Raw genomic sequence first — 17,867 nt, forward strand, 5'->3', positions numbered from 1 at the left:
ATGGAGGGAGACCAGATTTCTCAGTTCGTGATGTGTTTTTCATGGCTGTGAATTTGGTAGGGCCCTAAATATACAGGAGGTCAGGCTGGATGATCTAATTGTCCTCCTCGCCTTCATGAAACGATCTTAAAAGTATCGTTGTTGATTTTGTTGGGGGTTGTTGTTTTTTTGCATGTTTCTAACTTAGCCAAAGAAATAATTTGAGTTGACACTGTCTGGCTACGTCCATTTCTTACAGACCTGTACCTTGGCAAACAAAGTCTCTGCCCACATGAGCCATAGCAGCAACAGCAATCTCCTCTTTATTGAGGAGATTCTTCAGGGTCCTTGACCTTTTCCACTAAGAGTGACAGTTGTTACAGTTCAGGGCAACTGCACCTGTATTCCCCAAGGGCACCCACTCTAGGCTCCCAGCTTCTCACCTGTCACCTCTCATCTCTCTCCTGCTCTGGACTGGGGTTTTTCCGGTAGCACATTTCTTTGCCTACTGTGTGAAATTCCCAGAAAGCCAGACTGCCTAAACAGGCCAGCGTCTGCACTTTGGCATCTTTCCAGAGAGATTATGAACAGTGTATTTATCTATAGTCACAAATTACCACACAGATCTTTCTAAGCAAGCACATTTATTCTTAAAGTGACAGCATTGCAGAGACAACATATTTAAAACAATAAAAACCTACACATGCTATAAAGCTTACCAGGTCACCCCAACTCCAACCTCAGGCTCTGCTAGGTATCAGTCCTTCGAAACCCACAACTGGGGTTTTCCCTGTGGTTATAGGTCTATGTTTCAGATTCTGAACAATTTATGGTTGTTCTGGTTCCGTCTTTCTTTTATACAACTTGCGCCTATGATCTTGGCCTCATGTAACAGGTGATTAGTAAAGAATGTCCCACTCCTTAAGGTGTAGTTTTAAAAGCCTGGGTTTTTGCATAACCAAAGGTGGGGAATTTGCATTCACCTCTATTACATTGTGGGGTGCAATTCAGACCAGTGAGGGGCTGTGTACGTAGGTACTACGTAGGGTGTCTCACAATGTTTTGCTGCTGTAGCTCCCAACCCTCCCAATCTCTCAAACAGCATGCAGGTCACACCCCGAGTGTCTGTGTATAGCTGCAGTCCTGGTCCAGCAACTCTGTCAGCCACACACCAGCCACACTCTGGTTCCAGCAGCTTTGGATACTACTTGAGGGTGATCTCAACACACTCCCAGTCCTGGATTTTCACCCAAAATGGATGTTCTGCACTGCCCAGTCCTCTCCTCTACAGTTCAGATATTAAAGGTCTCTTGCCCCTGTAATGGATCAATGTATAACACTTTGCTACTCTAACTGGAGTTACCCAAATAATTAAATTTAAACACAGCACCGGAATTTGATTCAAGAATAAAACAAGTTTATTTAACTACAAAGCGATAGGTTAAGTGAGTACAAGTAGAAGGCATTAAAGTCAGAAATGGTTACAAGAGAAATAAAGGTAAAACACTTCTTAGCAACTAAGACTTAACATACTTCACTTGGTTCAAGGTAAAATCCTTACCACAGGCTCCCAGAAACATTGCTGATTCAATTTTCAAGTCAGGTTCTCTCAAAATCTGAACGCTGGTTCCTTTGTCTTCTTGGGTGAGAGAGAGTGTAGCTGGGGTGTTCTTATCACTCACTTTTATAATTCAGTCACCTTTTCTGAAATGCATTTTCCTGAGGGTTATCCCTAAATAAAGTACCTTCCAGATGTGAGAATGGAGACATGCAACCTGTTTCACCATGAGACTCCATGTTATTATTTGGTAAAATGCAAATCGATCTGCTCCTGCCCCCTTCGCTGCCAAAGAATGGCCATCAACTTCGATGACAACTGGCTAGAGGTGTCAGCTTGTCTTTTGTCTTTGAGATATCAGTTTTTCCTCCTCCCCAGACTTGTCAGTAAACACATTTCAGTCATCATTTCAACTTATGTTCATAACTTTACATATAACTTTGCTACATACATTTGACCATATTATTAACCAGTAAGTTATTCATTTTCAAATTATACCTTACAAGGCATATTTTGTATAAAGATCATTACAATGGTCTGTAGGGTGTGAATAGATGGTGCATTCGGTCACAACCTCCCCCTAGATATTCCCCAGAAAAACTACTTAACACTTTTTGTTCCAAAAGTTCACTCATCTGGCACATTGTTCAATATAGTCCTTTAAATCACCAGGTCTCACATCTGTCACATCTCCCCGCTCAAGAGGTTACACACAATCCCAGCCCAGAATAATGCATAAACCATTCATTTAATACATTGGACCCTAAAGACATGTAAACTGATTCAGTAAGGTCTCCCAAGGCTATTGCAGGAAATTGCCATATCTGTCACAACAGGATTGTAATTAGTGCCAGCACTGGGAACTGAACTATGATCAACACATTTCATATAAACCATCTTGCTGCCTGCAGAACTTTTTATCACTACCAAACAAGGCCACATTTGAAACGGTGTCCTACAGATGAATAGCTTAACAATCAGTACTAATTGATAATCTGTTACCACTCCTCTGAGCCCTCCAGTCTCCTAAACACACCATTTTTTAAAAAAAATCTGCCACACTTTTTCTAGGTCCTAATGTATACATAAACAAAAGCCTTGTAATTCTTTTCAAGGTATACCTCTATAGAACATTTAGGATGATTTTTTGTTTGCTAGTAGATTTGGTTAAACAGTTGTGCTTCAGTCCCTAAAAATACAGAAATATCACGGAAGACTGGTGTAAAATAGAAAGATGATCATTGTAGTCACTATCCAGAGCATCCTCTTTCTCCTGACTCTGATCATATATATTTTTTACAGACATTGGTCCAGATTCAACTTTGCTATAACTTCAGTGAAGTCATACATATTCACAGATTCAGCACCACCGTGATCATCTAATCTGATGTATAACACAAGCCATAGAACTCCCCCAAAGTAATTACTAGAGCATATCTTCTATTGGCATATTATGACTATCTATACAGTGTGCGGAGATTTTCAAAGGCACCATCAAGGCTAATTCCCCATGCTGACACTTTGAGTGCAGAAGGTGGGGGCCCACAAGGATTCTAAAAATTAATACTGGCCGCTCCAGGCTTGTGTTAAACTCTCAAGGTTACAGCTTTTCTCTGACCTTGGATTGGATTGTCACCACCCAAGTGCAGAACCCCTTTGAGAGCCCAGAAGGAGCAGTTGGGAATTCCTTCCTGTGCGGTACCCTCAAGCCCTTTCACTCCCCTCTGAGGAAGAGCTGAGAAAGGGGGGAAAAAAAAGAAAGAAATCAGCTGTTGCCACCAGCTAATTAAACATGTGCACAAACCTCTTAAGACACAAAAATCCAATTCTGTTCTTTAAAAAGGTAAATTTTATTAATAAAAAAGAAAAAATACATCTGGGAAATCAGGCTAGATTTTAAAAGAGCAACTACCAGAATTAAGCACCAAGAATAGCTTTCTTGAGGTCCATCTTAAAGGTTACAAGCAAGACAAAAGCACCTAGGATTAGCACAGAGGAGTTCACAAGCCCTGAAGAGTTAAACCTAATTGCATCTTTCTAGACATTTCCTGATCTACTTACTTATCTGGGGTTTCAAATGAGTAGTTTCTAGGTATGATACTGATGACTTTTTCATACCTGGCCCAAGCTTCTTACAGCTGTTGCCCTGTCTGCCTCTCCCGGGAGAACAGACAGACAAAAGGGGAGTCTTTGTTCAAGTTTAAAAAGTTGTAGCCTACCCATTGGCTCTTTTGTCCAGGTGCCCACTCACTTCCTTTTACCTATTCGTAGCAGTGAGACTTTTTAACTCTTTACAGGTAGAGCAATTAGAGAACAGCTACTAAGAGGGAGTTTTTAGCTACTGGCTGGCAGGGTGTCCATAAAAGGGAGCTACCCCCTCCATTTATCCCTTCATTTATCACAGGCACATATGGCAGTTTAACTTCCAATGGGAATTAGGCACCTAACCGCCATATGTGCCTCCCTCTGCATGTGCAGGTATATTTTGAAGAAAATATTTTGCAATATATAGTAACCTATGGGAAGGAGACACTGATCTACCATAGTCTGAACACTGGACTGGGATTCAGGTGGTCTAAATTCTAGTCCTGGCTTCAACAAAGAGTATATTTGATCACAGGTAAGTCACTTATCTTCTCTGAACTCAAGTTTCCCCAGTTACACAATAAGGTATTACTGCGTATCATACTGCCTTGAGTGCAGTGACTGCACTAGAAGACCTCTCAAGGTCCCTTCCAATCCTACGATTCTATGATATCTACTTGACTGAGGTATTGTGAAGCTTAATAAACTAAGATGTCCTCAGGATGGAATGTGCTACATAAGCTCTAGGTATTATTATTATTGTCACCTATTCAAATTCAATGTTGCTGTTGGATTTCGACTAAAGTTGTCACTAAATGGATTCTTTATTTGAGAAAATTTAAAACATATCAGTTCCACCTTCTTGTAACTCTTCTCCATACTCCCTCTAAAATAATCCAGTGTGTACAATATTTACTGAATCCCACTATTCATTTAGCATTGGTTGATGGGGGTCAGGAGGTCACAAAGACAGTGTAGTCACTTCTCACAATTCCATCATGAGGGTTGCTATATTTGATATTTTCTCAAAGCTCCAGCTCCAGGAGTCATGAGAATGTTTTCATTTTTTTTTTTAAGAAGTACATTTCTAGCTCTCCTGTTGGGGGTGAGGGGCAAAACAAAACACAAGATAGAAAACAAGACTTGGTGCACCCTAGAGGCTACAAAACCAGAAGGTGGGGAAAAGAACCCAACTGTGACACCCCCCCGGCCGCCCTTCCCATATTGCTGAATCAGAGGGGAGCTTCCTGCTAGATCCCAGCTGGATGAGAAGAGGATCCCAGTATGGAAAGGGTAAGAACCACTGCATTTGAGAAAACAATAGCTTTAGTAACAACTAGATTTTATTTGCATGAAAAACATTAAGAGCAACTCATTTCTCAGGAATGTAAAGGAAACAATGTATGCAAAATGCCTGAAACTAACATACATTGGATTATGGGGGAAATATTCCTCATAATAATGACCCTAAATTTATAACCAAACAGTGTCAAGTCTTTCACTGAAGAGAATATTGTATTTTAAAATGCACAAGCTTTATTCAAGTCCTAGTTTTCAACTTCTGACATTTCAGTTTTGTCCAGAGACTGAAGAAGCCGCTAACAAAGCACAATACGACACGTCTCTCACTGCATATTTCTTCTGACAAAACAGCCATTGAGCATTGATCAGTGGCCATTAGCAGCCTGTTAAAATGAAATGTAAATTCCAGGAGAACTCATTGTTTTTACAAAGATCACATGCAATTTGTTGCCAAGCAGCCTACACAAATATTTAAAGCCTGCCTTTTTGACCAGCACAATTTAAAAAAACAAAAACAAAACAAAAACAGGATCTTTTCCTTTGTGCAGTCAGGATAAAGAGAAATTTACCCTGCACAGAACCCAGTAACTGGCTTTTCTGGGAGCAGCTGAGTAGGAGTGGGATGGAATTAATCCCTTCAATTTGCAGACAAGGCACAGGGCTGCATTCTAAACCTTTGGGAGCTGCTGTTGCAACCTCTGGGCTGGAATAGCAGCTGTTGGCCCTTTCACCACTCTGAAAGCTAAGGTGCAAAACCACTTACGTAGTCTTTAGCTGAGGCAGGATTAGAAGTTGTACATTCTTAACTCCCAACCATTTTCATTCCTCTAGACCGGAGTCTCTTAACCTTTTCAGTGGTCCCTTATTTGAAGTAAAAAATAAATCTCACAACCCCCCTACCTAAGAGTAAATTACCAATGAGAAGCCTACAGAATATATGTGCTTATTTCCAGACGTTGACAGAGAATACTTGACCTTGAAGGGTAAGCGTATGAGGGAAGTGGAAGAGCAAAAGTGTCTTTGCTTTAGATTCCAACAACATTTTCAGTGCCTCACAACCCCCCCTCCCCAATTGCCTTGTGACACCCCTGGGGGAGGGGGTCATGATCCATGGACTAAAAAAATCCACTGCTCCAGATCAGTGGTTCTCAGACTTGTTCCGCCACTTGTTCAGGGAAAGCCCCTGGCGGGCCGGGCCGGTTTGTTTACCTGCCATGTCCACAGGTTCGGCCAATCGCGGCTCCTATTGGCCGCAGTTCGCCGTTCCAGGCCAATGGGGGCTGCAGGAAGGGAAGCCAGCACATCCCTCAGCCCGTGCTGCTTCCCGCAGCCCCCATTGGCCTGGAGTGGTGAATTGCAGCCAGTGGGAGCTGCAACTGGCCGAACCTGCGGACACGGCCGGTAAACAAACCGGCCCAGCGCGCCAGGGGCTTTCCCTGAACAAGTGGTGGCCCTAGTTTGAGAACAACTGCTCTAGATCATGCTGTACCTCACGATCCCTCTCCCTAACCCAGCCCTGATTCAACAAAGCACATAAGCTTGCAGGATAGAGATCACACATAAGATCTTTGCTGACTTGGGGCCTCAGACATGAAACAATGCCCAATGTATTAAAATGAGGTGAAAATGCCAAATCTTTGGATTTTTGGTGTGGAAGCTTGATGAAAACAGTGAGATTTTTTTTAATTTCATGGCACACCTTCAGTTTAACCAGTACCAGCTAGGGCACCACGATTCTCCCTCCAAACTGGGACAACCCAAGTACTCTGGGCTGCCTGGTCACCCTAAGTAATCACTGGCATTGGTATCATACAGTATAGGCCTATTACCAAAGGCAGCGTGACTCTAAATATAAAACATCAGCTCTGCTTCCAGATACATTTTTTCCAAAGGACAAGCACCTCATACAGTGTACGCACACATCTCTGTGTGTAATTATAGTACTCAAACAGAATCATTTCCTAGCCAAATGAAAGCATGATGCCCTGGATCAATGAACGCAGCATCTGAGATCTAAGGACACATTTATGATCTGTCTTGGGTCAGGATTATTAAGCCCTGAGTGCTGTGACACAAAAATTTGCAAAGCCTCCCTGGCCAACAGCTGCAGCAATCCTATTTCCTGCTCAGTAGAGGCCTGTGTTATGAAGGGGAGATTAACCAATTGCAAAGCAGCTTTTAAAAAGCCTGATGATGTCACAAAGCAGCTGTGCTACATTCAGATTGATACCACAGAACATTAACCAAAGTCACCTAATAAACAATGATCAAGAACATTTTAATGTCCAGTTCTTATATACACATCAAATAAATGGTCAGTTGCCAAGTTCTAACGACAAGCACTCAGCAGATCGCCTTTCTTCTTTCCTACATTTGATCTGATGGGTTCTCTTGATTTGATCTTTGATACCACAGTTCAAAGGGACTCGTTCAGGTTAAAATCATCCTGTACAACCTTATTGATTTAAGGGCCTGTCTACATTAGTAAATTTTTGAACCAGTTTTAAAACTGGTCCTGCTAAACTGATTTTAAAACTAGTTAGAGGCATAGCATAAATCCAGTTTTGTAGTTTAAGGTGACCTGATCTGGTTTTGCTGGAACCATTTTAAAATTAGAGCATTTCCACAGCATACCCATGAGCTAGAACTCCGTTACCCAAACCATGGTCATGTGCCCCAACATCGGTTTATTACACTGGACATTTTCTCAAGTACGTAAAAGTCTCATTTATCCACACTTATTCGATACCCTCTTTCTCCACTCTTGGTAGAATTGAGGTCATGCTGTGTATTGCTCATCATATCTTGGGCTCCAGTCTTGTAAACCCTTATGCACATGCTTAACTTGACTACAGTGAGTGTTCCATTGATTCCAGTGGAATTACTCAGGGTAATAAAGTTAACCAGGTGAGTCAGAATTTGCAGGATCAGGGCCTTAGATTGTTAGAACTAGATTTATAGAGTTGTCTTACTTTACGTTATATTTTGTTGGCTTTTATTTTTTGTATTTTCTTCAGCTAAGGGCTAGTCTACACTGGCAACGCTAAAGCGCTGCCGTGGCAGTGTTTTAAAGTGGCTTGTGTAGTCATGGCAGAGCGCTGGGGGGGTGGGGGGGGGGTCTCCCAGCGCTCCAAAAAACCACCTCCACGAGGGGCGTAGCTTCCAGCGCTGGGAGTGCACTTTACAGCGCTGAAACGTGCTGCGCTCAGGGGGGTGTTTTTTCACACCCCGAAGCAAGAAAGTTGCAGTGCTGTAAATTGGCAGTGTAGACAAGCCCTTAGACAACGTGGATAGACTAACACCCAATTTCTAGTCTGTTTCACCTTTGGTTTCTCATGCATTTGCACAATGCTGCAATGTTTGGGTTGCAAACATTATAGGGGAATATTTAAATCCATGGAAAAGAACCAGTGTCACTGACATAAATGGTTCGGAAAACGTTTCTATTAATACTAGTTGTTTTTTTAACTTTTCCTTTTTTTAAAAAAAACAAAACTTAAGTTGTTTGGGCCTAATCTACCTGGCACTGCCTCTTCAACCATTATAAGTCACAGCTGAATTCCAGCTCTCTTGCTCTAGAGAATATCTTTGGCAGAGACGATTCTTAAAATATAAAATTAAAATAAGTAAATTGAATGGGTTAGGGCCCAAAGCCTATGCTTGCATCATCATGTTTTTCCTTGTAAATACAAGTACATTGAAACTTATCCTCAGTGGCCACTCAATGGCTGGACATAATGGGTTCACTGACAGAGCGCGCTTCCTAATAAAGGTAAAGCAGCATTATAGTCATCATGGGCACAACCCTGCACACTCTTACTGCTGCGCATAATGCTTGCTACAGGTTAGTCCCACAATTTGATTTGACACCTTTCAATTTCATTGAATGTCCCTTTGCTCTTGTGATATGAGGCAGGAAGAACAGAAGTTCCTGAGTGATCTTCCCCAATAACATTCATCATCATGTCCCCTTTTAGGCTCTGATCCTGTATGCTGCTCTGAATGGATAGACCTCTCTGCTTGTACAGAGCCCCAAGAATGGTGAGGACAATCTGTGGCTTATGTTAGGCAGGAGATCATGATCATGCCTTCTAGCCTTAAACAAAAAAACAAAAACCCCTATGGATCTTTACAGAGCAGCTTGTAGCACAGAAGTTCCCCCTTTAATATTTTAAAGATTGTTAATGATTAATATTCAGAGTGCATACCAAAGAAAATACAGGGCCTAATCCAGCAAAAATTCACCAGTACAGCTGCAGGCCTTGTGGGTTATGCAGATAACACTCCCTATTTATTGGAGGGAAATCTAGATTCCACAGCCATTGCAGAATGCCAGATTTGTCAGTCCTGCTTCGTAACACCATGCCATCCAACTCCAGCCAGACCCTAATGAACTGATCGCAAGGATACTCTGAGGATGCACAGAACATCCCTTTAAAATGAATTGCCTTAGTTATGAGCACCACTGCCCTCTGTTGGCTGGAATATATATCAGTGGACCTGCTCTGAAATTGCTTTGAATGATCTTTGCACATTCAAATGCAGTGCATTATTCATTATATTCAATACAGTCCCAACGGGTGTACTAGGTGCTTTAAGAGACATGGTTCCCAGCTTATGAAGTGGGTTAGTCATTTACAAATAACTGTAAATGTAAGAAAAAAGGGTAAGGTAACTTTCTGATCAATGCACCTTTACAGAGTCTCTGTAAATTAGGGATGAGCATGAATCAGCAGCCCTCCAGGCAATCAGATATTTTGGGGGGAATCTGATGGGGATCCTACAAACTAAGGAGTGCAGAAGACAAGCTGAATACATTCAAACCCTAGAATCTTTCACATATGAACACATTTAATGAAGGGCTTTTTCACAGCTTAGAAACCTTAATTTGGTGAAGGTGTGAAGCATTTCCCCACTCCTGCAGTTAACTTGAAACCACTAGCACATATACTGCCAGCCTCCTCTTTGTGGAAAACTAATCCTATATTCAGAGCTGCCAAGTTCCAGAGAGACATCAGGGAGAATTTCGCAGTACCAATCTGCAGGGATATATGGGGTCTGGTTCTCCCTTGCCCTGCACCTGGTGTATTCATGTGTGCCACTGCAAAATGAATGTAAAAAACTCTGCCATTCTCACTGCATGCTCACTTTGCACTGATGCAGTTGACTCCCCAAGGTCCAGCGAAATGGAGAACTGAGCCCTCCAAGTTTGTACCTTCTGTTTCACCCCTTTCCATCAGTTTTGTTTTTTTTTTTGCACTCTCTCCCTATTCCAAAGCTCTCTCCCCAGTTCTGCTGGTGGTCTGAGTATGCTCCACACCTGCAAAGTGACATGCCACCCCTTTTCCTCAGTCAGGCTAGTCGTGAGTGCTCCCTGCTCTGCCCTGCCCTGATTAGGGTGACCAGACAGCAAGTGTGAAAAATTGGAATGGGGTTGTTGGGTGATAGGAGCCTATATAAGAAAAAGACCCCCAAATCAGGACCCTCCCTATAAAATCGGGACATCTGGTCACCCTAGCCCTGATCCACAAGGGGGTCAGAGCACAAAGCCATGCGCTGGTTAAGAGAGAAAGGAACGCTCCCTTAACTGGCACTCCAGCCCTGGGTTTGAGAAGACGGGGGAGAGAAAGGAGAACAGGTCACAGCAGACAGTGCCAGAGCAGGGGAAGCTAGTGCAGTCGAGAGAGATTACAGGTGGGTGAGTGGGAGAAATACCCCAAATATGGGACACTCCAGTTTCAGGGAAGCTTGACAGCCCCGCCTATTGCTGAAGGAAGAAAATTCAGCATTCAATAAATGTACAGCTCTTTTAAGCAACTTAACATAGATGAAGGATGACAAGAAAAAGAACCATCTTAGAAATTATACCACATTCATCCCCCTTTTTGTTTCAAAAAGAATCCAATTTATTAAGCAGTAATACCTGAGATTATACTCACTGAACAAAGTCTCAAAGGAAGCCTCCCCATCTAGGTGCATTTTTCATTACACGCTAAACTCTGAACTCCACCAAAGGTGTTCTCATAATGTTAAACTCAGAGCCTGACAATTATTATCCAGCTCCATTTGGTGCCAGAAGTGCATTCAGTGGAGGAGTAATAAATCCTTTCATGCTGTTTAATAAAACAAGAAAATGTGTTGCTCACACTTGGATGCTAAACTTTATTACACAAACACAGCTAAAAAAATAAATGGAGTATTTCCTGTTTAGAAGTGCCTACAGGTCACATGATGTTGATTTTCTCCAGGTGTTGCAATTTTAAATGAAATTTGCACCGTAGTTATTCTTAAAGAAATAAACTAGCTTTCTTTTTTTTTTTAAATTAAAAACCATGTCATTAAAGATGGAAAAGCAATTGTAAAAAAAAAGAAAAGGAGTACTTGTGGCACCTTAGAGACTAACCAATTTATTTGAGCATGAGCTTTCGTGAGCTACAGCTCACTTCATCGGATGCATACCGTGGAAACTGCAGCAGACTTTATATACACACAGAGAATATGAAACAATACCTCCTCCCACCCCACTGTCCTGCTGGTAATAGCTTATCTAAAGTGATCATCAAGTTGGGCCATTTCCAGCACAAATCCAGGTTTTCTCGCCCTCCACCCCCCCACACAAATTCACTCTCCTGCTGGTGATAGGTGATGGGCTATCACCAGCAGGAGAGTGAATTTGTGTGGGGGGGGTGGAGGGCGAGAAAACCTGGATTTGTGCTGGAAATGGCCCAACTTGATGATCACTTTAGATAAGCTATTACCAGCAGGACAGTGGGGTGGGAGGAGGTATTGTTTCATATTCTCTGTGTGTATATAAAGTCTGCTGCAGTTTCCACGGTATGCATCCGATGAAGTGAGCTGTAGCTCACGAAAGCTCATGCTCAAATAAATTGGTTAGTCTCTAAGGTGCCACAAATACTCCTTTTCTTTTTGCGAATACAGACTAACACGGCTGTTACTCTGAAACCTGTAAAAAAAAAGCATTCAGTGTACTGTAATGAAAGGTAACAGTGCATGATGGTTTCCAAATTATATAGGAATCTTGAGAGACAGTACACAATCCATTTGAGCCCATTCCTGACCAGAACCCAAATTATTTACAGATTTGTTTCCAATGACAAAAAAAATGAAGAAAGATCCTGCGAGTTTCTGAGCACCTTTTTGTCTGTTGATTTTGTTGGTCTTGCCTATTTAGATTGTTGACTTCTTGCAAGTAGGTAGGGACTGGTTTCTTCTGTTTGTGTAGTTCCTAGTACAATTGTGGCCTGGTCTTGACTGGGGCCTCCAAGGACTGACACAAATAAATAGTCTGACATCATTTTGATGTTCAGCATCTCTCAGAATCAGGTTCCTAACCTGTAGTAATTCTCCTCTCTGTTTTCACAGTCAGCTTCAGGAGTAAGATAAACCTACTTATGTATTCTGTTCTAGGTTCTTTTACTGACATCACTGTAGTATCTGAGCACTTTACAGCAGTACATTCAGTGACATGACCAATATCGGTCACATGTGATTCGTTCTTTGTCTCTCATCCTCTCCCCAGGAAAGATTTGTGTGTCCAGTGCAGAGTTTTTGGCAGGGGGATTTTTTTAAATGTACGTGCTGCACTGTTTATGTTAGAGATGGCAAGATCAAAGAAGTGCACCTTGCACTTGGAGCAGAAGGTGGTGAGGCTTGAGAAGATCCTTAGGTCTTTTGGGAGTTTATTGCAGATTATCTCCTGGGCTCCCAAGAAATGTTCTGTCTCATGCCCAGTTGAGCTTTACCCTTTTGGTAGAAAGTTCCATTGTGCCTGAGGAGTAAAATTGTTGACCATGGTCTTCATCCTGGAGCTTTAGGCGATCTTTCAGATATCCTGGGGGCAAGGTATTGAGTGCCTTGAAGAGAAGGACCAAGACTTTGAACTTCACGCAGTAGTCCAGGGGAATCCAGTGTAAAGAGTGGAGGACAGATCTGATGTTCTTACCATAGACTGTGTTGCTGAGGAAATGCACTGCAGTGTTCTGTACTAACTGGAGTTTCCTAAGGGCTGATGGCTTCATGCCCAGGTATATCATAATGCTGTAGTCTGAACAGCATAGGCGCCGACTCCATTAGTGCTCCAGGGCTGGAGCATCCATGGAAAAAATTAGCAGATGCTTAGTGCCCATTGGCAGCCAGCTCCCCCATGTCCCCCCCCAGTGCCTCCTGTCCACTGGCAGCCTTGTCAATCAACTCCTCCCCCTCCCTACCAGTGCCTCCTGCCCACGGCAGATCAGCTGTTCCGTGGTGTGCAGGAGGCGCTGGGAGGGATGGCGGAGGAGCAGGGATGGAACGCGCTCTGGGGAAGGGGTGAAACTAGGCGGGAAGAGGCAGGGTGGGCATGAAAAGGTGGAGTGGGGGCAGGGCCTAGGGCTGAGCGGGCGTTGAGCACCTCCGGGCAAAGGAATAAGCCAGCGCCTGTGCCGGACAGAAGGTGATGAAGGTATGTATAACTGAGGCCAGGTCACAGTGTGCCAGGACAGGACAGAGTCTCCTTGCCCACCTGAGATGGTAGAAAGTGTTACTCACGGATCATGCTATGTGGGAGTTTAGTGTCCGTGAGGAATCCAAGAGTGCTCCTAAACTACAGACTGCATGGAGCAGTTGTGGATGTCACCTTTGACCAAAGGAGACTGCACTGTACTTTATGAAGCTTTCCTTATTCTGGTTTCTCACAAAAGGTCAGAATTTAAAAAAAAAAAAAAAAGGGTTTTTTTTGCCTTGTCTTCCTTTAATAACAATGAAAGTGACAGGAACAGCAAAATCTATTAATTACCAGAAGTTGAACACAAGAGAGTTCAAAACAGCCTGTCCATTCAGAACTCATGTTACCAATAAACAAACGAACTTGCTGTATTTTCAGTGCCTCTTCTCTTCAGTGAAACTTTTTTGCAGCAATGAAGGCTGAAGAAGCCTGTCTTGGTCCCTTAAGGTACCTCTGATACATACTGTAGACAAAATTTCTGCTAGCTTGGAATCTTGCAGCATAATAAATAAATAATAATAAATAATTAATATCTGGTTCTTATAGAACACTTTTCAACAGTACATCTCAAAGCACTTTATAGAGGAGGTGGGTATCATTATCCCTATTTTACAGATGGGGAAACTGAGGCAGAGAGTGGTGAAATGACTTACTCAAGGTCATCCAGCAGGTCTATGGTCAGAAGGTTTTGCCATAAACACATCTGAAGATAAATTAATATTGTCATCTTAATTGGTTGTACTTGTTTATATTTTTTATAAACAGAATGAAGTCTGTAGAAAAAGTGCCTTCTTGATCAATACTTTAATTGACTGGAAGACTAATAAGTCTGCAGACAGTGATTGCTCTTCTCCATATTAATTACTGCATAAATAATTAATACCAGAGTTGGCTGTATACAGATGAGCTGCAGCTTCACAAAATCTTAAAAAAACTGATTTTCTGAGAGAGGTGGGTTTGTATAAATTAAACTTCCTACCATGAAGTTATTTGTCTTGTTAGTTGAGAACAGATTTGTTCACCTTTCTTTGTACTGATGGTAACAGCTTTTCAGTCTGAATGTACCTTTGGAATTCTAAACTTTTTCAGTTAACTCCACTAATGGAACTTGTGAATCTCTTCCTGGCAAGGGTTCTTTTGCTAGGCAGCATTGCTATTATTGGCCAAAATTGTTCAACTTAGGTGCCTCAAGCTGGGCTCCCAAATCCATATTTAAGTACCTAAATAGAAGCCAGCCTTGTTTTCAAAGGTGCTGAGTATCCCATATAGTTCCCAGTGGATCAACAGGAGCTGCAGGTGTTTACCACCTTTGAAAATCTGGCCACTTCTGCAAGGGGAGATTGGAGGTGGCTACTCAAAATTAAATTCTTCACTTTCACTCTTAAGCCAACAGGGGCTCAGAGCAATGCAGAGGACATATCTATATCCTATCAGAGGGTTACGTTAACATCAGATTGGGGGTAGTGATAATAATATGGAAAAAAGCTGGTAATACTCAGGGCTCTGAGACAAACTTGGAGGATGCTCCATGTTTAGTGTTCCTGGAGTATCACATGATTAAATGCATGGATGCTGTAACAGTTTTTATGGGGGGAGAGCCATTGAACCAAACTGTGAACCCTGTATATGATGGAATCTACTTCAAGCTAGGGGGTGTGGCAGCACCCCAGCATCCCTAGTTTTAGCACCTATGATTAAATGAAACCTTCTGCTGACATTAAAAAAAAATCCATCTGCCTGAGCTGTCAGTTTGGTGGCATGGTCATTACATTATATAAGCATTCCAACTGAAAACAGAACATCCACAGAACTTAACTTGATAAAAGCATTTTTCCACATGTTGAAACCTTTACCTGAATTTGTTAGTCCTGCGTGGCAACGCTGGCTTTAAACTTAGCTTTCGTGCACACGCTACCTGGGTAAAACTCAGTAATTTTTACAGCTCATAATACTTCACACCTGCTGGAGACCCAGACCAGCAATCCTCTTTCTGGAATCAGTTCAATTCACTGTTGGTTTTTTTGGAGTGTAGACAGGACCCCTAAATCACACTTTCCAGTCAGTCATTCTCGTATCCCTGGATGCATTGCCCCACAGGCCACTGCGGCCACTGTATGTGCATGTCCTCTGGGTGCTACTATGTGGTGTCAGATGTAAGCAAGATATATGGCAAATGCAGTAGATAAGCCTCCAGAATCTCCTGAATCTAGGAGGCAATGTGGCAGAAAACTGGAGGAGGAGGTTGCAGCACTTCCAGTTTTCCAGACAGTAAAGTTTTGACTACCCTGAGAAATTAATTCAGTTTAAGGTAGGGAGTGAATTTAAAGCAGAAAAGCTATTCCTGCTTAACTCCCTGTGCAGATGCTCTTTTTCTAGAATCACACTGTCTTATTCCAAATCAGTTTAATCTACTTCTAAAGGCATTCTTATCCCAGAAGAAGAGCGTCCACATAGGGAGTTAATCAGGAATAGCTATTCTGGAATAACTCCCCACATAGCCCTGGTCTACACTAGCACTTTAGGTTGAATTTAGCAGCGTTAAATCAATGTAAACCTGCACATGTCCACACGATGAAGCCCTTTATTTTGACTTAAAGGGCTCTTAAAATCAATTTCCTTACTCCACCCCTGACAAGTGGATTAGTGCTTAAATTGGCTTTGCCAGGTCGAATTTGGGGTACTGTGGACACAATTCGACGGTATTGGCCTCCAGGAGCTATCCCAGAGTGCTCCATTGTGACTGCTCTGGACAGTACTCTCAACTCAGATGCACTGGCCAGGTAGACAGGAAAAGAACCGCGAACTTTTGAATCTCATTTCCTGTTTGGCCAGCGTGGCAAGCTGCAGGTGACCATGCAGAGCTCATCAGCAGAGGTGACCATGCAGCACTCATCAGCAGAGGTGACCATGATGGAGTCCCAGAATCGCAAAAGAGCTCCAGCATGGACTGAATGGGAGGTACAGGATCTGATTGCTGTACGGGGAGAGGAATCTGTGCTATCAGAACTCCATTCCAGGTTTCTAAAGCCAAAACCTTTGTCAAAATCGCCCAGGGCATGAAGGACAAAGGCCATAACAGGGACCCGAAGCAGTGCCGCGTGAAACTTAAGGAGCTGAGGCAAGCCTACCAGAAAACCAGAGAGGCGAACGGCTGCTCCGGGTCAGAGCCCCGAACATGCTGCTTCTATGATGAGCTGCATGCCATTTTAGGGGGTTCAGCCACCACTACCCCAGCCGTGTTGTTTGACTCCTTCAATGGAGATGGAGGCAACATGGAAGCAGGTTTTGGGGACGAAGATGATGATGAGGTTGTAGATAGCTCACAGCAAGCAAGTGGAGAAACCGGTTTTCCCAACAGCCAGGAACAGTTTCTCACCCTGGACCCAGTACCCCCCAAACCCAGCCAAGGCTGCCTCCTGGACCCAGCAGGCGGAGAAGGGACCTCCGGTGAGTGTACCTTTTAAAATACTATACATGGTTTAAAAGCAAGCATGTGAAAGGATTAATTTGCCCTGGCATTCGCGGCTCTCCTGGATGTACTCCCAAAGCCTTTGCAAAAGGTTTCTGGGGAGGGCAGCCTTATTGTGTCCTCCATGGTAGGACACTTTACCACTCCAGGCCAGTAACACATACTCGGGAATCATTGTACAACAAAGCATTGCAGTGTATGTTTGCTGGCATTCAAACAACATCCATTCTTTATCTCTGTGTTATCCTCAGGAGAGTGAGATATCATTCATGGTCACCTGATTGAAATAGGGTGCTTTTCTTCAGGGGACACTCAGAGGTGCCCGTTCCTGCAGGGCTGTTTGCCTGTGACTGAACAGAAATGTTCCCCGCTGTTAGCCATGGGGAGGGGGGAGGGTTGAGGGGGTAGCCACGCGGTGGGAGGAGGCAAAATGTGACCTTGTAACGAAAGCACGTATGCTATGTATGTAATGTTAACAGCAAGGTTTACCCTGAAAGAGTGTAGCCACTGTTTTATAAAATGTGTCTTTTTAAATACTGCTGTCCCTTTTTTTTTCCTCCACCAGCTGCATGTGTTTCAATGATCACAGGATCTTCTCCTTCCCAGAGGCTAATGAAGATTAGAATGAAAAAAAAACGCACTCGTGATGAAATGTTCTGAGCTCATGCTGTCCTCCCACACTGACAGAGCACAGACGAATGTGTGGAGGCAAATAATGTCAGAGTGCAGGAAAGCACAAAATGACTGGGAGGAGAGGTGGCGAGCTGAAGAGAGGGCTGAAGCTCAAATGTGGCGGCAGCATGATGAGAGGAGGCAGGATTCAATGCTGAGGCTGCTGGAGGATCAAACCAGTATGCTCCAGTGTATGGCTGAGCTGCAGCCAAGGCAGCTGGAGCACAGACAGCCACTACAGCCCCTGTGTAACCAACCGCCCTCCTCCCCAAGTTCCATAGCCCCCACACCCAGACGCC

At 43.1% G+C, this 17,867-nt stretch overlaps 1 protein-coding gene across 1 annotated transcript in view; it reads right to left on the reverse strand.

The window, feature by feature from the left end:
• Nucleotides 1–1,380: 1,380 nt before the first annotated feature.
• The window catches only part of SYNE3 (spectrin repeat containing nuclear envelope family member 3), a 144,234-nt gene continuing 127,747 nt past the window's right edge, over nt 1,381–17,867 (reverse strand). Inside the window, exon 18 of the mRNA XM_048854003.2 lies at nt 1,381–5,307. Coding sequence (XP_048709960.2) covers nt 5,290–5,307 — 18 coding nt within the window. The 3' untranslated portion in view covers nt 1,381–5,289. The remainder of the gene's footprint in view (nt 5,308–17,867) is intronic.

Source organism: Caretta caretta, chromosome 6 (genome assembly GCF_965140235.1).
Source record: "Caretta caretta isolate rCarCar2 chromosome 6, rCarCar1.hap1, whole genome shotgun sequence".
In the NCBI taxonomy this organism is placed as follows: Eukaryota; Metazoa; Chordata; order Testudines; family Cheloniidae; genus Caretta; species Caretta caretta.